Genomic DNA, 23,999 nt, shown 5'->3' with positions numbered 1-23,999 from the left:
CATCGATACAATCAAGTAAACATTTTAATAGAAATCTATTTGCCTATAATTGAATCTATGAGAGCAAAAATAGCTTAACCCACTATTGTGTTACATGTTACATAGAAGTTACAAGGGTTTTGTTAATATATGCATTTTAAATGATTTTTTTTTTCACAAAAATATGCTAATTTTTAGAAGTGTAATTATCAGTTAACAACAATAATTATTATATTTAGAGTATCTAGGCAGTAAACTAGCAAATTTTTTAACAATATATTTGGAGGGTTAGGTCACTTTTGCTCTTATAACCTCAATTATAGATTTTTGGTTAGTTGTGTTTGATAGTTAATAATTATGCCAGGAAATATGTAATAATGTATATTTGTACTTAAATCTTTAAAAATAAAATATTATGAAAAAATATGAGAGAATCATGTTTAACTGATCTTTAAATTTTATTAATATTTAATTTGATCATACTGAATATGCAAAACTCTATCACGTAAATAAAATATTTAAAACAAAGTTTTAGAAATTCATATTCTACCATATTACGCTTGGTGATAACAGAGTTATTTAAATGACTAGTTTCCAATACGTTTTGCGCATACTTTTTTATTGAGGTACGATACACTTAAACTTATACATATAATCGTGTACATCGTAATCAGCGGTGGATTCATCAGAATTCATATACTTACAAGAACGGTTAAATACTATTGTAGAAGAAAAATACAAATTAGTAATGAAGTGTCGTGAATTATTTGCCTATTTAGACGGGAAATCTTTAAATCTAACATAAATCGTTAGTGTCACAATTAACATAGAAAAATAAAATAGAAAAAATGTCAATCCGGTCTTTATGCGATAAACCTAACGACTTAATAAGATTAAAAATTCGGATAGATTATTCGTCCAAATTTGGAAAGATATTGTGGTTATCTTTTGTTTTATCATACATTTTATATAATTACATGTGCATTTTGGCAACCGTTATTATTGTTTAATTGAACATAAATTTAATTACAATGTAGTCCTTATTTGTTCGCTAGTATACATTATACGTCAAATATTTTGTTATTGAAATGTTAACAGGTAATATAGTTTAATATTATAATATATTGAATATAAATAGTTTTCAATTTTAGTGTTATAAAATGCGTGATTAAAATTTTTATTATTTTCATAGATTAAAAAATTCTACGAAAAAATAGACAAATAGACTACAATCGTAGAGAACTACATAAGCAAGGTTCGCAAGTTCATGCTCTAAAAAATGCCTAAATAAGCATGCTTTTATGCACTTAAAATTGGTAAAAAATGCTTTGAAATATGACTTAAAAAGTTAAAAATATGCATTTATATGCACGAAATATCTAAAATTATGCACTTAAAAAATGCTTTCTTAAAAAAATCATAAATAATTTTTGAATTAACATGAATTATCTATTCATTTTTTTATAGTATATTTTATTCTTCTTACCATAATTACAAAAAAAAATAGATTTTAAATACTATTTAAAACTATTCTTGAGACTTCATGAACTGCGTATAATGTACCTACGTCTTTGTCAGTAATTTATTTTAAATCTGATACTTTGGAACAAATTTATTCGTTAAATGTACGAGAATCAAGAAGATAAAAAAAGAAAAGATAATACAATATATATTTTCAATTTTATATATAATTTCCATTTAAATTTTTGATAGATTCTAATAGAATGTATAATATGCCTAATAAAATAGAAATATGCATAAATATGCCAAATATACAAAAACATACCAAGTATGCATAAACATGCAAAATAAGATTTCACATATTTAACTGTGGTATCTTAAAATGGATTTCTATGTCATCTAGCATTAAATACAACTTTGCAAGATTGATATGCAAATGCATGAACTTATAAGCCATGTACATAAGATTTGATTATAAGAGAATAATAGTAAAATAAAAATAAAATAAAAAAATGGTTAATACTCGTAAATATAAAGTTTATTTATTTATATATTTATAATATACTAGGTATTTTTAAAAATTAAAAACTGTTTAGTATTTCTACTGTATTGTTCATAAAACTACCTATTTCCGTATATATTACTACTTGTTATACACGAATACATGAATACTAACATTAACATTCGTTATATGAACCAACTGTCCAGCACGTCAGGTGAATTAAATATTTTTACTTTTCACTTCCTGAATGATTTTTTGTAAAATTAAGAAACTGATTCTTTTTTTTTTATTATTATTATAAGCTTTTAATCGGTGATTATGACATCTGGACAGTTATGTTAAAAGTGATTCTATAATATTAATACATTTCCATCTAAAACACTTTGTAACGGAATAATACAAAAAGAGGATTGAAAAAAAAATACAATATAATAAAGTATATGCACTGTACATCTAATAGAGACACAACCGAATTATTATATTAATAACATTAATTTTGTTAAGTACTCGTATCAATACAAATTATAATTTTCGTTTATCGTTTATTTACTTTTTTTTCTTAAAGTAACGCATTAATAAACTTGTATGAAATATTCAGCAGGTCTTTGACATTAAAATTTCAGATGTTATTAATAAGAAACCAGAAAAACCACTTATTATCGTTATTTTTGATATTCCGTATTATATATTTACATTCTGAACGAAAGGCGAAATGTTTTGATTCTACAATAAAGTATGTTTTTTTATTTGTTCTTATTTTTTAATTTAATTTTGTTTTTATTATATGCCTGTCTATGAGATTTCGATCAGAATGGTTACATGGATTATCATATTTTTTTTTCTTCTGATAAGAAATGTTGTTTAGCAAGTGTACTCGGAAGAATTTTTTTAATTTTCTAACTATTTTTCAACTGATTAAAAGAAATAGGCAAAAACATACAAAAATCTGTGAATTTTACGGGATTTTACAGGTTTATGACAAGTTAATTCGTCATCGTAACGCAAAAAATAATAATCTTAAAAACATTAAATTTGTCATGTTTTCTTAGTTTTTATTAGTAAATTGTTGATAAAATAACAAAGTTCTTCAATTTAAAAAAGTTGTATGAATTTCTTATACGAATTTTGTACAGGAGTAAAAAAATGTCGAATATATGTAGTGAACATTTTTTTTAAGTTATTAGACTTTTAAATGTTGACAAAACTCGACAGCATTTTTGAAAATCTACATTTTTCTTGTAATTATAAATATATACCATTTTAAGTTCAATAAATATTGATTACAAATTAAACATAAAATGTTTATAAGCATGAGAAAATTTAATTTTAACGAAATCAAATATACAAACGTAATTTTTTTAACTAAGTACTCAATATTTACCAACACGAATTTTGATAACCAAAAATATTTTATATACAAATATTAATCGTAAAGATTTGAACCGTATAGTAGATATTGTTAAGCCGCGCATACACTAGACCCGAACCAGCCGGACCGACCTAACCGAAAAATATTTGGTCCCAATTTTTTCGGGTATAGCTGTATTGAGTGTCCCCGAATTTTCGTTCCGAAAACAAAGTTAATAGCTAAATAGATAATTAAATAATCATATTATGTCGTGACTTTTGATAATAACAAGAGTAAACCACGTATTGTATTTTTTACAATCAGTTTTCGACAGTTGACGAATGCAGTGCATGGTGTGCAACTCTCACGTGCGATGTATTTACAACTACTAAAATACTTACGAGTTAGTACGACTACATTATCGAAAAACCAATGTGAAACTGTCGATAAAATTGTAGATAAAACGCACGTTTTCAAAACATATATACTAAAATATCACGATTTAAGATATATCTAAAGTACTTAATACTAGGACATAGTAGAACAATTATTAACTAATTAATTAATTTTAATTCTGTTTAACCTCCTGATTACGAATAAATTAGGTACACATTTCCTTACCCTTGCATACTATGCTATGTTCTCTACGAGAATCAAAGACAAAATTTGTCTGATTATTTAATAATCGGTTCAAACTCTTAATTTAAATAATTCAAATGTAAATTTAATCGTTATTTTTGTTAGCAGTTCTCAACAACTTTAAAGAATTTCAAAATAATATTTTATGAGTACTATTTTAATTAATTTCTTATCTGCAGTCACGTTACTTACCTACCTATTTCGGAATACATTAAAACATTCTGCATTAAAACAATTCCACAAATTTTTTCTTATTTACGTTTTACTAATTTTAAGATGGTAAATAATAATTTTGATAGTGAACAATTTAAACAATTATTTGATTTGGATTCTATAGGCTAGTGTTGCATTACATGATGTTGAATTACGTAACGACAAAAACCATTTGGAAAACTGCTCCTGATATTTTTTTCAAGTAGACCATCAGGAACTAAAATCAACCATTTTTTGGTTTTTATTTTCTTCTTCGGCGGATCGCCCGATATCGATTCCAATCTCTATAAATAAAATATCGAGATAAGTATGTAAAATATAAATATAAATATAAAATTACACACCTTGATCCGAGTGTCACGTTCACATTCGGAAGATTACCCAATAGAAATTCCCAATCAATCAATGCAAATATCCTTATTGTTCTACATAATAATTCATAAAATTATTGCAAAACCTAGGAGTAGGAGGAGTAGGTTTATTTTATTTTTTCTTATTCGGCAACAAATTATGTTTATTATAATTATAATTCAGTACTCGATACAAGGCTAAAAAACTCGTTCATACACGAACGACACGATGTACTACCTTCCGGTAACGTCTATAATACTTTGCGATCCGTAGATGAGTGGTAATAATGTGGAGGACAGTAGTTTTAGTGGAGAGGGAAGGACGCATTTGTGAATCCAATAAAACAGAGGTGCCATACACTGCAGGTCAATGTTTAACCGGCACCCGTGTCAACCATAGCCCTTTGTTGAGCGCGGAGAATTTTCCTTTGACTTCACCGAATAAACACGCACAATATGATGGCCAATACTTGGAATATTGCAAGCTGTCTTGTGTGCGTCATTGGAATCGTTTTAGCCGCACCAGCCACTGTTAAATTACGTGAGTATCAATCAGATTTAATCCATCAACATTTTCAAAGCAAAAAATACTAAAATCATCAAAAAAATTTTTCTTAAGCATAATAATGTAATATTAATATTAAGTATTACTTTACTTGTTTATTGTTTCTTTTTTATATAATACTGGATACTTTAGATATAACTTTAATCTAGTTATATTAGTTCGATATCAAAATTAAAACTATTCTCAATGCCAAGATACACAATTCGGAGATTAAAACTGTAACTGTAAACTGTATTTTATATTACTAATCATAATCTTAAGTTAACTATACATTGAATTCTTTGTACACTCTCTTAAATAAATAAATAAATAAATAAGTAATATTTTTGATTTAACGATGAAGAGTTACTGAAATAATACTGATTTACGTATAAGTAAAAGTTTTTGCTTTATAATTTTAAGACAAAAAATATAATGATTTAATTGTTGAGCGAATTACATTTTTTATTTTAAATTAAATTTACGAAATATTTATAAACTGAAAAAATATAAGGGATAATTACATTGATTTATACAAAGATAACAGTAAAAATAATTCTGTATAATAAAATGTTCACGAGTGTGTATGAGTGTCTCTGGGTTTACAATTTAAATTTAAATATGTAGAACTAGTCAACAAAATACAACTATGTATTAATAGGACAAATAATTATACACCATATACAAATTTGAAAGGAGCTCGTTTTTTCCTGAATAAAAAACTAAAGTATTATCAGTTATGGTAATATATATTATCACATTTATTTTAAAATAGTAATAATTTAGGTGTTTTTATACTACCTGTGTTATATAATTATATTGATCACTAATTCGTCAAATAAAATAATTTTAAAAACTTTACTAAGAATACTATAGAATAATTTTAGTTTCCAGATAAATATTCAGCTATATATAAATTCATTAAAATAATTCATAAACATTTTAAACATAATCAAAAAAATATTTTTTTTTATTTGATAATTTCCATAATAAAATATATACTTATACAAAACTTATTTTGAAAGTTCAAATATCTTAAATTTTTCACCGAGATACAACCTAAAATTTACAAATATTCATGGTGTTAAACATTTATCAAAAACCGTTACACAAAAATAAATATTGAAACTAATTATCTACACATTTTGAATAAGTTAACAGATAAAAATTGCTATCATATATATACTATTGTATAAACATTACTATCCGTCTTGTATATAACATTACAACGATTCAATAATGATGTTACAATAAAGTATAATTTTTGATTAAGCAATAATTATTAAATAATTCAAGATCATTCAATTTTTTTAAAGCTATAAAATCTAAAATCTCAGATAAAATCATAGGTACTACATACAGCTCATTCAAAACCGAAACGAAAAGGGTTTTATGCACGCATATTACGCCACAAAAACAAGCTCGTGAACTAATATCGTGTGAAATAATAATGGATTATATTCATTATGAAATTCGTTTCTAAACGATTTGCAGTTTAAAACTATTACATTTGTAATTTGAAACATAAAAAAAACACGACTAATAAATAATTGTGTTCTTTCGAAAAAATTACAATTACGTAACATGATAATATTTATTGTATTCATTTTTGCCGAATTTGGTGAGCATTCGTCATAATATTTATTATACAGATACTTATATATGCTAAGAGTTAATTTCAGCACAGGTATTTGTAATATGGTACAGCGTACTTAAATTTTACGATGAATCTCATAAACTATATTAATACTATTATTATATTGCAATATAGCATAACGTACTATTATAATTTATAATAAATCCAAGAACAAATCCAATTGTATCAAGTTAAATTTCAAGTTTTCTGCAATGTCCTGACCATTTTAGATGTTCATATGATATCGAGATAAACTGACTTTCCAAGACCACTCTACATTTGGCATATACGTAGTTGTTCAAGGCTGAATGAAAATTATAACTTCAACTGTTTTGCTCAAAATTAATATAAGTGGATACCTACATTAAAACATTTTTCACTATTTATAAGCAAAAAAAAAATAGTTTAACATTATTGCTATATTTTCCTGTATCGGATAAATTACTTTTTGCTATTAGATAAAAATAAATATTTATACTTATTAATCATATATGATGGCATACAATCATCAATCTCGAGCACAACATTTTAAATTTATAAATGAAAAAAAAATTATTTGAGGTTTATTAAATTTAATTTTAAACAATCAATTATTCTTAATTTATTATTGTGATTTATATATAACATTAAAATTTTGTCAAAATAAATAATAGTAGGAAAAATCTGCAAATCATATTAAATACATTATAATTTTATAAAAAGCTTACTCATTAAAATTTTTTTTACATTTATTTTTATTTCATACCAATTATTGTCATACCAAGTAAAAATATCATTATATTTGTGTTATTAGACTTCTAATTGTATGAAATAATATTTTATTAAAATAAATGCATTCGGTTGAAGCTTATAGATATTAAATAATATTAAAAATATATATTATTTCCGAAAATTGAAATTTGATTACAAGGACACCAATGAACATATTTACTCTTGACACACATTTTTTGTATGTGACGTTCAGCCCCTTTAATTGTGGAACATCACTTCAAGGTTCTCAGGTCAAAATCTTTACAGTAAAATAATTTAAAAAATAATTGAACAATTTCTCAAAGATATATGGTTAACTGTTATAAATTATAATATCATACATTGTTGAAAAATCTGTACGAAATGCATACTCTCAAACAAAAAAATATTCAAAGCAAACATTGAACATTCAATAGAAAATATTGGTAGGAAATTTTTACTCTCAAAGATAAAGTATATAAAATATGACACTAAATTTGATATTTTAACAAACTGTGATAAAATGAACAATATTTTATTATTGTTCACTAATCTTCTAAATTATACTCTTACGTAATTAATATTAACTTACAACTTTGATTAATTTTCCTATAGTAATTTATAATTTTTACTATCAATACATAATAACCTAGAAAAATAATAATATTTTTAATGATAATTAAATAATATAATATATAAATGATGAAATTAATTATCTAATAGATAGTGGTAATATATAAGATAATGAATTATGATCATAAACTACGAAATAAATAAATACTTATAATTGCTCTGAATGCTAAAGTAAACATTTTTTTTTTCTTTTGCAGCTAAAGGTTTTGTGCAATGTAAAAAAAGCGATCCAAAACTAGGTGAATGTATAAAGAATTCTCTGTCATATGCAGTCCCACATTTAGTAAAAGGTATATTTATTTTTTTATATACCTTTATTTTTCTTATGAATTATATTTATATATATAAAATAATAAATTGCAGGTGTTCCGAGTCTTGGATTGCTCCCAATTGATCCATTAAGGATCACGGCATTGGGAATAGACCAAGGAAGTGGGCCTGTCAGCATCAAGCTCAACTTTAGGGATTTAGACATATCCAACATCGGAACTGTAATAATTAAAGAAGTCACGTAAGTAAAAATTTCACTTTTTTTTTAGGAAGTCATAAAAGTAAATGATATTTATGGTTATAGTGCTGATCTGAATAATAATCACTTCACATTTGACTTGGAATTTGAAAAGCCCATAACACTCGATGGACATTACGATGTCAAGGGAAAAGTTATCATTTTACCGATCACTGGAGACGGACTAAGCAAAATCATCCTTGGTATGTAAAATTATTTCAAAATCATAAAATAATCGCTAACAGTAAAATTTATTTATAGACAATCTCAAAGCCAAAATAAATCTTTACTTGAAACCTGTTGTAAGAAATGGAGTCACCTATATGGACATTAGTGAAATTGTATTGAAGTTCACCACCACCAAAATGCATTTGAAGCTGGACAACTTATTCAAAGGAGATAAAGCACTTGGTTAGTTTATATATTTCAATATAAATCTATATTTATTTGCAGTTTTACAAATTTCAAAAATTAATCTAACAAATAACACAAGTCAATACAAACTTTTTGTTACAGGAAACAACATGAATACATTTTTAAATGAAAATTGGAGTGAAATTTTAGGTGAATTGCAATCAAGTTTTGAAAATGCTTTAGCTGCTGCATTCGGTGGAATCGCACAACAATTCTTCCACAAAGTACCTTTCAATCAAGTTTTCCAAGAGTAGATATTTATTATACTATAATTTATTTAATAAACATTATTTTAATTTATTTTTATATATGTACCTGCTGTTTATTTATAAATACAATATATTATGATCTTTTTTGTAATAATATGTTTTGTTTTATTGTATTTTTACAATAAAATATAATTTAGGTTCTTGTATCACACTTAACTTATATGTTATAAAATTATAATTGACTGGTAAATGGATAAACAGTCCCAAAAAAGAATAGCTAAAGAAATATCAATTATATATTCTACAACACTATTTTTTTTTGTTTAAGTACCTACCCATAGTTGAACTTCCAGGTATATATTTGCTTCTTCTAATACATGTGACACATGAAACATAATGTATTTACGTTTCACGTAATATGAAATGTTAAATATAATGATTTTTATATATTAACCAAATTTTTTAACTTAAAATGTTTTATTAATAACACTTTGAAATTAAATAAGGGTTTAATATTTCCATTTTTTCATAAATATTTTAATATTTTAAATATTATATATCATAAATAATTTAATTTAAAAATTATGGATACTTAAGTTTTTTCCATTTTTCAAACATATCAAAATAAAAATAAAATATCGAAAAAAACATCGTGATAATCGTTTATTAATATTATAATTTTAATAATAGTCTTTTTTTCTTCTTCTTCTTCTTCTTCTTTACTAAAGGCCTTGCCTTAACGTTACAAATCTGGTTCTCCATTCTTCGTTTTAATAATAGGTTTTTAATTAAAATACAATCTCAAATAATTTTGTATTTTTACTGAGTACAAAGTATCAACTATTCATTATAAATTAATTAAAAATAAAATAATTAAATTATTTAAATGCTCTACTGCCAGTGCCGCTTACCAACCTACTTTATACTGAACATTTACAGTGGCCTAGCTAGAATCTGTTTAGCCCTTTCAAATCTATCCAAACCGTTCAGGAACAGTAAAAGTAAACCTTGCTGTCCCGTGCGCATGCCTATGATTTAATCTCATAATACTATAAAATTATTAAAATTATAAAAAACATTTTAGTGAATAAATTATTTATTCAAGTTCGTTTATTCAAATTGTCCCTTTTTTGAATAAATATAAAGTTATATGCATTATATTATAATAATAATATACTATAGTATATATTACTTCACTCACACAAAATGTTAGGTATTTTGCATATGTAGTTAACATATAAAACATATTCTACAAATAAAATGTTCGGTTAACAATTACTTACCAAAAAATGGTTTTCTTATATTTTAATTAACAAAGCCATTAATAATTTTATTTAAATTAAATTCTCGAGTTCTTGTCACATTGAATTTCTTAGATTTTTTTTAATAATTTTAAGCTTTAAAAAAGGTCCCCTCTGCTGACGCAACAATGACCGGTAATGATATTTATATAGGTATGTATATAAGATATTATATGAATATAATAATACAGACAGTTAATATGTTTAAATAGAGAAGCCATAAAATTTTCTTAAATATAATTTGCAAGACATATTCCAAATATATGGTGTTCCACATTATAGTTGACAATGAATCAATTATAACATTCTTAAAAGAAACATTTATCTTGTAAAATCTGAACTTAAAATTTAATTGACAACACTAAATAAAATTAAATCATAAGAAGCCTTTACAAGGTTATCTCCATTAAATTTTAGAATTACTTGTGGTTGTAAAAAGTTAAATTTATCAACTACTTTCTGAAAACCTTAAAAGTAATTTTTCAGCTAAACTAAACTGTATCAATTAAAGTCAAAAATAATTGTACTCCGAAGTTTTTTTTTTTTTTTTTGATAATATCTTAGGTATTGCAGCCAACTAAATCATATATTAGCGTTTAATATTTTGCGTTAACGGTTGTTTTTTGTATATAAAGGTGGTGTACTGAGAACTTTCGGGAAAAAATGTAAGCTTAATATGTATAAGTAAAAAATATATATGATTTATAAAAGTAAAAAATTATAATAGGAACTCGTTGAATATGGAGTTAACGGAAAAAATTATATGTGTGCCATTAAGAAAGAAGAATGGATTGGTATTAAAGTTTGTTGCACCTTATTTGTGCTATCGTATGTTTTATATCAGGGATTTTATTTATATATTTTATTTTATATATTGGAAACTATAGGTTTTTTCGGTTTCGATTTCGGTTTTGGTTCTTCAATTAATTATTTAAGGGTTCCGGTTTAGGTTTCGGTTTTTTAAAAGAGTAAGGGTTCTAGAACCTGTTAATTTCGGTTAATTCTGATTATTAGAGATTTATTAAAAAATAATATGAAATTATTTATTTATTCTTGTTTAAATTGTAATTGTTGTGAAAATAAAAGGTATTATGAATAGTTAAAAAAAAAATATAAATATATTAAATATATATATATATATATTATATTATATCAGCCTATTATATTTCTTTGAGTTAGGTTAAATTATTTTATTCCAACTCATAGTAAGAATTTGTAAAATATTTTGTAATAATATTGTGAAATATTATGATTTGATGAAATTTAATTTAACTTTAATTTAAAATTTAACTTTAATTAAGAATCAAAGTTAATACTGGCTACTGTTGTAGCTACATATTTGTATAAAAATTAATTATATTTAACACTTAATAGAAAAGATAGATGATATATACTCATTGTGAATTGTAATATATTAATAAACATACAAAAATAATTATAATAATAATATTACAAATTTACTTATTATATGCATTACATTATTACAGTTTACAACAAAATAAAATAAATACATAAGAAGATTTGACTTTAATTTTTCTGAACCAAAAAAATGGACAAACAAAATAGTGATTACTATAGTTTTACTAGTCTAAATAACTGACCTAAATTAACCCTTTTATAATTAAGGTTACGATTACGGTTACGGTTTTTCAATTTTGGAAATAAAGGTTTCAGTTTCAGTTACGATTCCTGAATTTTAAAGGTTAACCGGTTTCAGTACCAGTTCTTTTCGATTACGGTTCTGGTCCCTGGTTTAAATACACAATATAGTTAGGTAATAATATATAATAATATATAAATATATATAATATAGTTAATATGGTATACAAATATGAAATTATCATGGAAACAAATTCCAAAAATATCAACGTTTCCCTATAACAACTAACACCTTCAGTTGTTCTTTTAAACACAATGATATTATTATGTCAATGTAATCATTGATTTTAATATAAATAATGATTTACTTAAAACTATTTTAAGACTCAGCTGTCGAAAATCCTGTTATCTCTTATTCTTATAAAAACAGCAATTTAGATATTTGTTTGATTTCTGGTAATAAACATGAAGTACCTACCTATTTGAACATTCGTAGTCAAATTCACAATACCAATTGCTTTTCTATTCAAATTCATAAAATAACAACTCTCAATATTAATGTTGATTCATTAAGTTCAAAAAGAATTAATTCTGGAAAAACTGGTATCTAAAGCAAAATAAAAAAATGATTTGAGATTAAAAAAATGCTAATTAATCTAATATTAAAAAAAAAATAATTTATATAAACTTACAATTTCGATTTAAAAACTTTACGTCAAAATATCAGTAACTGATAGAAACATTTTTTTTCAATATGCTTAAGATTCTTCAAGATTAAAGAGTACCTATGTCTTAACTGAGTTTTCTGTCCCTATTAATGTGAATAATACAACAAAATCTAATGAAACCGTATTTAAATTATATGTCGATATAACTAATTTAAAAGTATACTTTATAATTTTATATTATTTATCAACAAGGTTGGTTATGATTTATGATATGCTCATGCTAAGTATTCTCTTAAGTATAAAATATTATAAAAAATGCAAACATGAGTCATGACTAGGGCTCGGAAGTTATTGTATTGGCATGTTTTTCTTGCACCATTGGATTTATTGCTAAGTGAACTAAAAATTCATTCCAAGACAATATGAAAAGTATATTAAAAGTTTATAGTGCATATTTTTTGCATTTTAGTGATTTTTAGATTTTACAATTTTTTAGAGCATATTTTATAATTTTTGAAGATTCAATATGAAAATTAAAAAAATAAAAAAATAATATACATTCATATTGAGAGAACTTTCTTGATATTCTTGTATCGTCTTTTTCAAATTTCCATTTGACATTAAAAACACTGTTTTCCCCTATCGGTTAAATAATATGGTATATATATATATATATATTTATAAATTATAACTACAGCTAGCTTTATCTAAAATAAAATATTATACAACTATCAAATAGGTACAGCTGCTATCGAAATACGATGATTTTCTATAAATAACTCAATGATTATTGAACATTCTTCCAGGGGATTTTTTTTTATTCAAGAAACATTTTTAAAGCTAATTTATTATTATTATTATTATTATTATTTTAAATTATGATTAAAAATTAAAAATCAGAATTATTTTTATTACTTTGCTTTTTCTATATTTATTATTTTATTAAATATTTATGCAAATGAAAATTTTGTGTACAAAATTAAATTTAAGTGCATATTTTTAGAGCATATTAGTACTTTTTTAAGCCTATAAGTGCATGCATATTTAGTACTTTTAGTGCATTTAGTTCCGAGTCCTAGTCATGACTCTAAATTGTAAGTACTTTCTTATGGAAAACTTTGATGAGAATTTAGTCAGTATAGAAAAATAACCTGTTTTTATCCGACAATTACTTGTTATACGTTATTGTTCTTATCTTTCCTAACTTATACTATCTTTCATATCTTTTTGAAATTTAAAAGTTTCTTATGATAGTTATATTTAAGTTTCAAACGACAACGACAGTGATAGCCATAACATCTACTTATCTCGTACTACATATTTGCATTATTTCATAATTATATATGTATAGTACTAAAATCTTAGTAAATGGATAAAATAGCATAATAGATTCAAATTCTAGAACATATGATATATTGACTAATAATAACACCACAAAAATGTCTAATTGTTTAATGAATTCTAATAATCATGCTAAATCACAACAAACAAATAGACGGGTGATAAATCAAACTTATACAATAGTTATCATTGCGGTTAAAAGAAGAAGGACATCATACTGATCAGATCATAGTAAATAAATTAAAAATTAAAAATATAGTTCTTAACTTCCTCGTTCCTGATTTAAAAGTAAATAAAATCATGTAATAAGATACTTGAAGCAAATATTTAATAAAAAGTATTTTTTTTTTTTTTTTAATTACTTCAAAATAAAATATAGTATCTCCGTAATTCTAATGCAATATATGGACTGTTTAAATCTTAAACGAAATCCAATGATTATACTGTAGATTTTTATATATCAACATATAATGTAGCATAACAATTGCAATTTATCCTCATTTTAAAACGTAAAACTAATTCAAAACTTTAATTATAAATCATCGTTTTATTAAATCATTATTTGATATATTATCAAAAATTAAAAAATTTTCGTTAATGACAATTTTTTATTTTACATGATCTTTAAGGCAAGGTTTATTTCATTAGTACACCTTTAACCAGTGTAATGACAAAAATTATAAAACAGATTCCTAATCATAAACATTACGTAATTAACTACCTATCCTAATTATTTAATAGAAATGTAGTAATATATGTAAACAATTATAATAATTAATAGGATATAAAATATAGAAAACAACATTAGAGGTAATAATTTGTTTCTGACATTTGAGTAAAGACTTTTATTAAATCATTGAATAGTTTGTTATGTATTATGATAGGTAATCATTAATTTTTTTCTAAAATATACAATTGTATGTATTAAATAAACCTTTAAAACCGTATAGTAAATAAAAACTGGAAATTATACAAAAAAGCCTTCATAGATTTCTTCAAATTTATTGGTAAGACCTTACGAAGAATATGTAAGACAATTTAACAATTAGGATTATTAAACTCGAAATTTTATTTTGAGTACATGCTGCAAACAATCAATAATAAAAAAGTTATTTTATATATTTATCACTTATATGAAATAGTCAAAATTAACGTGGTCATTTCAGTAAAACACTATTGCGAATTATTAAACTCGAATAATTAATTTTCTAATATATTTTTTTAACGTAAATCATAGTGTAGATATTTTTGAAAATTTGACTAAGATTGTGAACATTTACTGTTCAAAATGAAACGTTTTCAATACATTTTATCTGTATAAGTTATAATTAACACTATACATGGATAACTATATATAAATAATATATACTATAATTGGATAGTTAATATCTTAATTTTGGTCTTCCTGAATATTAATTTTATTTGTCCGATTTCAGAAATCACTCACTCAAACTGAAATAATAGTCATCATTACCAGTTTCGGATTGTTTAAAAACATGTGACAATGAAACGTAAGGTCATGAGGTCCACCAATATTTACAAACATATGGTATCGGTCCAATAGTAAACTGAAAGTATAAATTCAACTGTAATCGGGACTTGGGTATTAGTAGATCAAAATTTCTCGTCAATCCGTTTTTATGCAAGTAAAATCACATACATATCGAACAATGGTTACTTTGAGATATACTGTCATATTAGTTGCATTTTACTGTTCCTTGTGTGTTCTCAAAAATACTCGAGCCACATCCGTTGTTAAACTACGTATGTAATTTTTTTTTTTAATTAAATCTGTCTCAAAAACTTGTTTTTAATAACTGCAAATTGGTATAAAAAATATTTCAGCTAAAGGATTTGTGACTTGTGAAAGAGATGATCCTGAAATTAATACATGTATTCAACAAGCAATACAGATAGCCGTACCAAATTTAGTTAAAGGTGAGTGAACTATATACAGTACTCGTACATTAATTCAATTGTTTTTAAATATTCTCATCAGTATATATTATAAATATATGTAAGAAAATGATTCTTAAGACACATGTTCTTCTGTTTTTTTTTTTTTAATAATTACATTTATTAATATACAATTAGATTAAATAATATAAAATTAATCTTATGAGGTATCATTAATAACTGATATCATAATTGATAATATTAAAAATACTATAAAAATTAAATTAACATTTTTTATGTTCCAAACAATATCAAAATCATATAATACATATATTTTCTCATCAATAATATACCAAGTCAGATTATATTGGTTCACTACTGGTTAGGTTAGGTTCCTACTGTTCAATTAGTATTACATTTGACGTCATAAAACAATTAGTAAGTATGGAAAGCTAAATTATTAAAAACTTGAAATTAAGTATAGTTTGAAAACCAATAATTTAAATAACATACCAATATACATTAGTATGAACGTTGAAAAAAATTGTTTTTTATATTTTTATCATACAATCAATAATATAACATTTAAAATGCGATAATTTATAGTTATCTTGAATAATATCTTTTTAATCTATAGAATGATCATTTCAATTAAATGTACTGTGTTCTTTTTTCCATGTCCTTTATAATATTTACCTTGTAGTGCAGAATTCACTTAGAATTTTAATAACTCAAAAACATTTTCAATAACTTATGTCTTAAGTGAACATTAGATATTAGTCATAATAAAGCTATAGGATTGGAAGATGATCAATAAAAAATTTTAATCGTAAGTATGAATAAGGTTAAAGATAAACCGATAAGTGTTATAATAAACATAATATTCTAAATTTTAAGAATTCATATTGTAGTTTACTAAAATTATCATCAAATTTATGGATACATGTTTGTTATTATAGAAATATTTAAAATACTCAGATTCTTATCCACAGTAAGTTCTTGAGCCCTTGAACCCAGACTTCCGGCCGTAGTGATAAAAATCAGAATGACATTTTTCATAACCTTGAATACAGGAAGCCCTAAGATGAGTACGTGATGATATTAGCATGGTGTTGACGTAATGTGGATGGAATAAAATTACCACAAATTTCGATCCTTCTACTCACTCTTTTGCCGCAATCGCACCTGTAAAGTTTATAGTTTGAAATTCACACAACAATAAATTAAAAATATGTTAGTATTTGAACTTGACCATGAATAAAATTAAGCAATGTTCATGTTATAACTTCTAATATTGAGCACGGAACTCATGTAAAAACTTATATTCTTTTAAAAACAATTTTATTACTATGAAGTTAAAATAAAACAATCAATTATCTCCAAATGCGATGTACAAATTAAATGTTTAACTTTCACTAAACAAACAGTAAATAATAATATACTTCCACCACGGGTATTTATTTAGGCATTAGAATAGTTTTATTTATTTTTGAAACTTATAAAAATAAAGTTATAATGTAATATTTAACTAACTACGGTACCAAGGTAAATATTATTTAATTGCACTATTTAACTTACTTTATTATAACTAAACATTCTGAAAATTAAGTTGATATTTAATAAGTAAATGTATACAGTTATAAAAGCATTGAAGATTTTATTCGATCAGAAAATCCTCAAAAACTTAGTATTTAAATATTTAGATTATGATACAGAGCCAACTTTACAAATATTGATAAAAAAAATATACTAAAAAGATTTATAATTTATAGGTGTTCCTAGTTTAGGATTAATTCCAATTGATCCTCTAATAATACCACAGTTAGATATAAATCAAGGTTCATCAAATGGACCTCTAGATATCAAACTTAACTTCAAAGATCTGTATATACATAATATTGGATCTATTAAAATAACATCGATGAAGTAAGTAAAGAACTTACAACTCACCTTATCCTATTTTATATTAATTACATATATATTAAAATGTATTACACTTAAACATATATAAAAAATAAAAATGTGTTATGATATTTGGATAGATCAAATATAAATAACTATACATTTAACCTGAAAGCCGATTTCAATGAACCGCTAATACTTGAAGGCATGTACAGCATACAAGGGAAAGTTATCATTCTGCCGATTAAAGGTGAAGGGAGGAGCAATTTAACCCTAGGTATACTCATCACTATCTATTTATAACTAAACAATTTAATTACTACCAAATAAATGTCTTAATCAACTAACTTCAAATTTTAGCTAGCTTAAAAGTATCAATTAATATTATTGGTAAGCCGGTCACAAGAATAGGTGAAGATTATATGGAATTAGAATCTTTAGATTTAAAGTTCAGTACATCGAGACTATACATCCAGTTGGACAATCTTTTTAATGGAGATAAACTATTAGGTAAGTAATAATATATTTTATTACATGCCCCCAAAAAGTAAACTTTCGGTTAATTTTGGAATAATTTTGTTCAGGAAACAATATGAACATGTTTATGAATCAAAACTGGAGAGAAATTTTAAAAGAAGTTCAGCCGGCGTTTGAATCTGCTTTAGGAAAGGCATTTCAATCGGTCACACGACAGTTTTTCCACAAAGTACCATACAACAAAATATTTAAATGAATTTAATTATTCTAGAACTCATTTTATAGAACAATATTTTATTTATTAATTTATTTATTATTATGGTTGTTTTTATACTTGTTTAAATACTAATTATTAAATATTTTCTTATATTTATATTTTAACACGAAAATCTCAATAGTGAATAGCTAAAAAAAACTGTTAACTAAATTATTCATTGTTACTTAAAATAAATATAATGTGCAAGTTTTTGTTCGAGTAAAACATTAAATGACAATATATACTATTATTGTGCATACGATATTAAATTTCAACATATTTAACTATAATAAATACCCACATTAATAAAAATAGCATTTAGTTTTTTTATAATCATTAATTAATTAGCTATCAAAAAATTTAAGTTAAAAAAAATTGATATTGTGTTCTTAATTTTGATTAAATTTTAAAATTTAAAGTTGATATATGATCATGTAAATTGATAAATCGAAGAAAAAAGTAAGGTAAGGTCAGTAAAGTATAGAAAAAACTTATAAAAAATAATAAGTTTTAAAATAATAATTTTCATGTTTCTTAAAATATAAATGCATCAAAATATTTCTCAAAATATACTACTACGATTTTAATTTAAATGTGAAATTATTAAAAATAATAAAATATATTTTAAATTTCGATTAAATTAATATATTTATTTGTTAAAATCACTTTATTTTATTTATTGAACTCAAATTAATATTTTACAAAATAAATATTCTAAACGTAAATTTATAATATCAATTGATGTACTTCAAAAATAAAACTCATCTGTGTATATATAAATATGTGTGTATATTTTCTATATGACAAAAAGTAAATTATTTATTAACTTTTTAACTTATTTATTTTAAGATATTAAATCTACTACAACAAACACTAATTTCTTGCAATATTTTTTTTTTATTTGAAAATAATTATAATTAAAAAAGTAACATGTTTTTTTCATAAAATAACTATAGAAGAAAATAATTATACTAATAATTTAAATTATAACATATTATAATAATTTAAGTATTTGATGTTGGAAAAGTGTATTTTTAATGACGAATTATTGTTTTAGATAATAAATGAAATCAATTTATTCCTTCAATAATTTTTATTTGTATAGAACTACCGACGATAAAATCATTTTAAAGTAGAATAACATTATATTATAAATAATTATATAAATATTACAATAACTCACATGAAATGAAGCTTTATTATGAATTATCATAAGGTTTATTGAATATTAGAATTTAATGAATATTTTGAAATCATCATAATTATAATAAATTATAGAATATTCTAATGAATATTGCGAAATTTTTTATCCACTCATTTGATTCTTAATGTATTTAAAGTAAAATTCAATTTAAATGAGAATTTTAATTTTTTAAAACATGAGCCATAATCCTACTTTTGATTTCTTTATTTTGTTTGTTTATTTAGTAAGTAATTAATTGACTGTTCACATTCTCATAATTATAAAACGAAACAACAAAACATTACATTTTTGAAGGCGAAATATTTATCATTTATTAATTCGAAAAAATCAGAATTCAACATTTTATCTAAATAAAACTATTTTGAACAACATACTATTTTAAACTGAATACATAAAGAATAAATGTAATAACTGAAAAGTGATTTTTTTTTTAATTTTACAAAATATAATTAAAAATGTCAGAAGTCGTATTTCTGCAGGTATTTAACTACTTTTAAACTTTAATTTTATCTATAGTATCAAAATCATGAATTTTATATATTTACAATTTAAGTTCGATGTTTGTATAATGATATCAGATAAATCCATTAGTGCACATAGATTTATAGAAATCGTTATTGAATTATTGTTTGGGCTGGGTGCTAAAAATAGATGCCGCACTTCCGGACACCGACTTTTGCGTGCGCACACCACCGACCGACTATAATGTGTATGTGTGTATATTTGTAATGTAGCCTCGTCAGAATATCTGACGAGTTACGTAGTGAGTGGTGAGTGTAAGAGTGTGTGTATTGTGCGTTAAAACTATAGGAACATTAATGGTAATTAAATGATAATGAAAATAGTATAAAATAGTAATTATGTTGCTGTATAATAATAAATTAATAAATAAATAATAAATCAAGCAACATCAAGGTATAAAAATATATGGTAACAATATTACGGCCCTTTTGGCCCAACAGGTAAAAATAGTTATGTATGTGTGCTCGGCCCTTATGGCTAAACCGAAGAAAATATATTATAAAAATAATGCTTGCAAAAATAATGTGCGGCCCTTATGACCAAAACAAATATAAATAAAAACTAGTATACGATTCTTATGACCCAGCAGAACAATAATAACAATAATAACAATAATATGCGAGCCTTATGGCGCAGCAAAACAATAATATACGGCCCTTTTGGCCTAACAAAATAATAAATATACGGCCCTTTTGGCCTAACAACAAAATAATTATAAATTAAAAATTGAGATTGATGAGAACTCACAGGTTTGTGGAGCGCAGACTGGCCAGCTGGTTCTCTTATAGCTATACAATAAAGTTTACACAAAACATAAAAAGAAAACGAATATAATAAAGGTAATACGGTATAAAGAATGGTAATATAATTAACGATTGCGACACTAAATATATGTATACAATAATAATAAAATAATATAAATGTGGCAATTCGCACACACGTATATAAAATAGGAACGAATAAGTAATATGGCCACTAAGGCCCACGCAATAAATTATTAAGGTATAAAATATAAAGAATAGTTATAACAAAAAAGAACAGCGATTCGTGCATTTGAAATGAAATATTATTTTAACGGCCTTCTTGGACTTCACGTGACGACGTACGGAAAAAGACAAAATGTGTTAAAACTCTACGCGAACCGGCGGCGCAGATAACGCACTGATAACTCATTATCATATAATATAATTCACAATATAATTAAAACAAAAATAAATACAAAAATAACTGTTGATGTGCGCGAGTGTGTGTGTGTCGATCGGCTGTCATTTCGTGACCGATAGTATATCATATTCACTTAATTACGACGGAAACAAATATAACATTATAACAATTTTTAATATTAAATCAATGTAAAATTAAAATGTAAAGCAAGTAATAACATAAGGTAATTTTAACGTATAATTTACTTGTAATAGGTAAAGCGCCCACCATATAGGGAAACAATTTATTCTTCTAACTTTACAAAAAAATATTCTTGACTAACCTAACATAAAAATATACTGTCGTGCATTTTAATTTACATTTCAATTTCATCTATGAATTTTATTATAAAACCTTCAGTGCATCTGTCTAAGTCCTTAACATATTCTTATTATCCTACACAAAAAAATAATAATTCAATAATCATCGTGTACTACCTAGTACATGTTTTATAATATAAGCAAAGAGAACGGTATAGTGAAACATTTGACGTCTTTACAGCTATATGCAGTACATTATAATAAATAAATAATAATACTATTTAGATATTTTATATATCACTTGTATACTGATGTGATTCACATAACGCAAACTTGGTGATTGATACGTTGTAGTTATTACCTATTCCGACGAATAAATGTTATAGGTACGCGCTTATGTCATTAACCTAATTCGTGTGGTGTTGACAAAAAAAATCACTGCCCATCATTAAAATATACTAGTCTACATCCGAACAATTACTAACTTATGTAATGTTCGGGAACTAAAGATGACTCCTACGATTAATATCTCTAGTTTACACAATCACGTTAAATATACTCTACAACTTAGAAGCCAGTTATTATTGTTATTGTCGAAATTATAATTTGAAACGTTTTTACGAACTAGGTACCACTCTATTGCGTGATCTGAATTTCGAGGACGCGTATTGTATCTTATTGTTGCAACCTGTGTTAGCCTCCTATTCGTCAGCAAATTAATACGTGTATGATGTAGTATGGACCATCTATCGAATCGATTCCCAAGTTATCGCGATTGTAAAATTCATCACTAGAGACCAGCACAAAACTATTAGGTACTCGTCTTAATGATATTATAATACACTAACAATACTCGTATATCTTTTTTAAATTATATAAATATTAAAATCATTTATTTTTACGAGCTTGCCAAGGATTGGTTTTTTGGAAATGGTTTTATATTTGATAATATTTTTAACTTACAAATAATAAATAAATATAGAAAAAAACAAATACCTATTCTAAATATTCCAAACATAATTCTAGAAATCAAATACTTTTAATTAACACTTGTATATTCAGTGGCGTAGTTACGGGGGGAGGGATAAGGGTTTCCAAATTTATTTTTATATTGGTTATTGTTTTAGATAATTGGTAAATAATACAATTATAAATTAACTTGTATAATATAACAAATTACACAGAGCTTTATTTTTTCTAATAAAATAATAATTCAATTATTGTAAATGTAAAAATGTTAGTATTTATAATTTATTTTCGTTGATTTAAGTACTACCAAATAAATGTATTTACTAACTAACTTAATATTTTAGCTGGCTTAAAAGTATCAATTAATATATACTGTAATTGATATTTATTTTATACTACATATAATTTTCTATTAAAACTGACTCGTGGTTATTAGATGGAAAAAGTGATCCAACAGTATGCAAATTATACAAAACCATGCTCACTTTCAGGAAATACAGAAAATTTGAAAAAAAAGAGATACATTGTATTTAGGTAATTATATTTGTTTATATTTTCAATAGTTCACACATAAATAATATCTTCATGAACTACAATATATTACTAAACAAATTACCACTTCTCAAAAGTTGCTATGGTTAGAAGATTCATATTTCCAAAAACTTCTTAAATTTAAATGTTAAAATACAATATAAGATTAATTTGATCACATTAACTTGAAACTTCAAATTTGTTACATTAATATTAAATATTACTATAGTCTATGAAATATATCTGAAAATTCGACCAACGATAATTAATTTTTCGTAAAATAGTAAACATAACATGCATATATAATGAATAAACCGAATTTTGTTCAGAAAATATTTTCGTATAATATATCAAATTTTCTCGCCCCGGACATCCCTTTTTTGCTATAACCTGTTAGGTAATATACTTCGTTAAAATTTCGAAAAATATTCCTAACACTTTTTCTTAGTTGTTACAATAGTATAAGTCCATTCAAATGGTTTATTCCCAACGTGTGTATCAACAAATTTTTCTGGTTGTCAGCATCGGTTACGTCTATGAACTGAAAAAAAATCAGGCGCCTGCAGTACTCCGATATATAAATATGAATACCGTGAATAATAGGTACCCAGGTATCGATATCCAAAAATATCGAGCAATATATAGTCAACCGTATGAAAAAAGCGCCGAGAAGACGTTAGAGTGCTCGTTAAAATCCTGTAAAAT

At 24.3% G+C, this 23,999-nt stretch overlaps 2 protein-coding genes across 2 annotated transcripts; both read left to right on the top strand.

The window, feature by feature from the left end:
- Positions 1 to 4,851: 4,851 nt before the first annotated feature.
- LOC112682385 (protein takeout-like) lies at positions 4,852 to 9,264 on the top strand. Its single transcript, XM_025552961.1, has 6 exons — positions 4,852 to 5,033; positions 8,232 to 8,324; positions 8,398 to 8,545; positions 8,609 to 8,745; positions 8,804 to 8,953; positions 9,059 to 9,264. Exons 1-6 carry the CDS (start codon positions 4,949 to 4,951, stop codon positions 9,208 to 9,210), a joined length of 765 nt encoding a protein of 254 aa, XP_025408746.1. The 5' UTR covers positions 4,852 to 4,948; the 3' UTR covers positions 9,211 to 9,264.
- Positions 9,265 to 15,668: 6,404 nt separating this feature from the next.
- Positions 15,669 to 18,652, top strand: LOC112682348 (protein takeout-like). The gene is made up of 6 exons (XM_025552913.1): positions 15,669 to 15,838; positions 15,920 to 16,012; positions 17,743 to 17,896; positions 18,013 to 18,149; positions 18,233 to 18,382; positions 18,457 to 18,652. The coding sequence occupies exons 1-6, from the start codon at positions 15,715 to 15,717 to the stop codon at positions 18,603 to 18,605; spliced, it is 807 nt and encodes a 268-aa protein (XP_025408698.1). The 5' UTR covers positions 15,669 to 15,714; the 3' UTR covers positions 18,606 to 18,652.
- The last annotated feature ends 5,347 nt before the right edge of the window (positions 18,653 to 23,999 follow it).

This window comes from Sipha flava, unplaced genomic scaffold (assembly GCF_003268045.1).
Source record: "Sipha flava isolate LNK unplaced genomic scaffold, YSA_version1 202_pilon_pilon, whole genome shotgun sequence".
Taxonomy (NCBI): domain Eukaryota; kingdom Metazoa; phylum Arthropoda; class Insecta; order Hemiptera; family Aphididae; genus Sipha; species Sipha flava.
The sequence above is the reverse complement of the archived record's forward strand: the minus strand, read 5'-3'. Positions and strand labels throughout refer to the sequence as shown.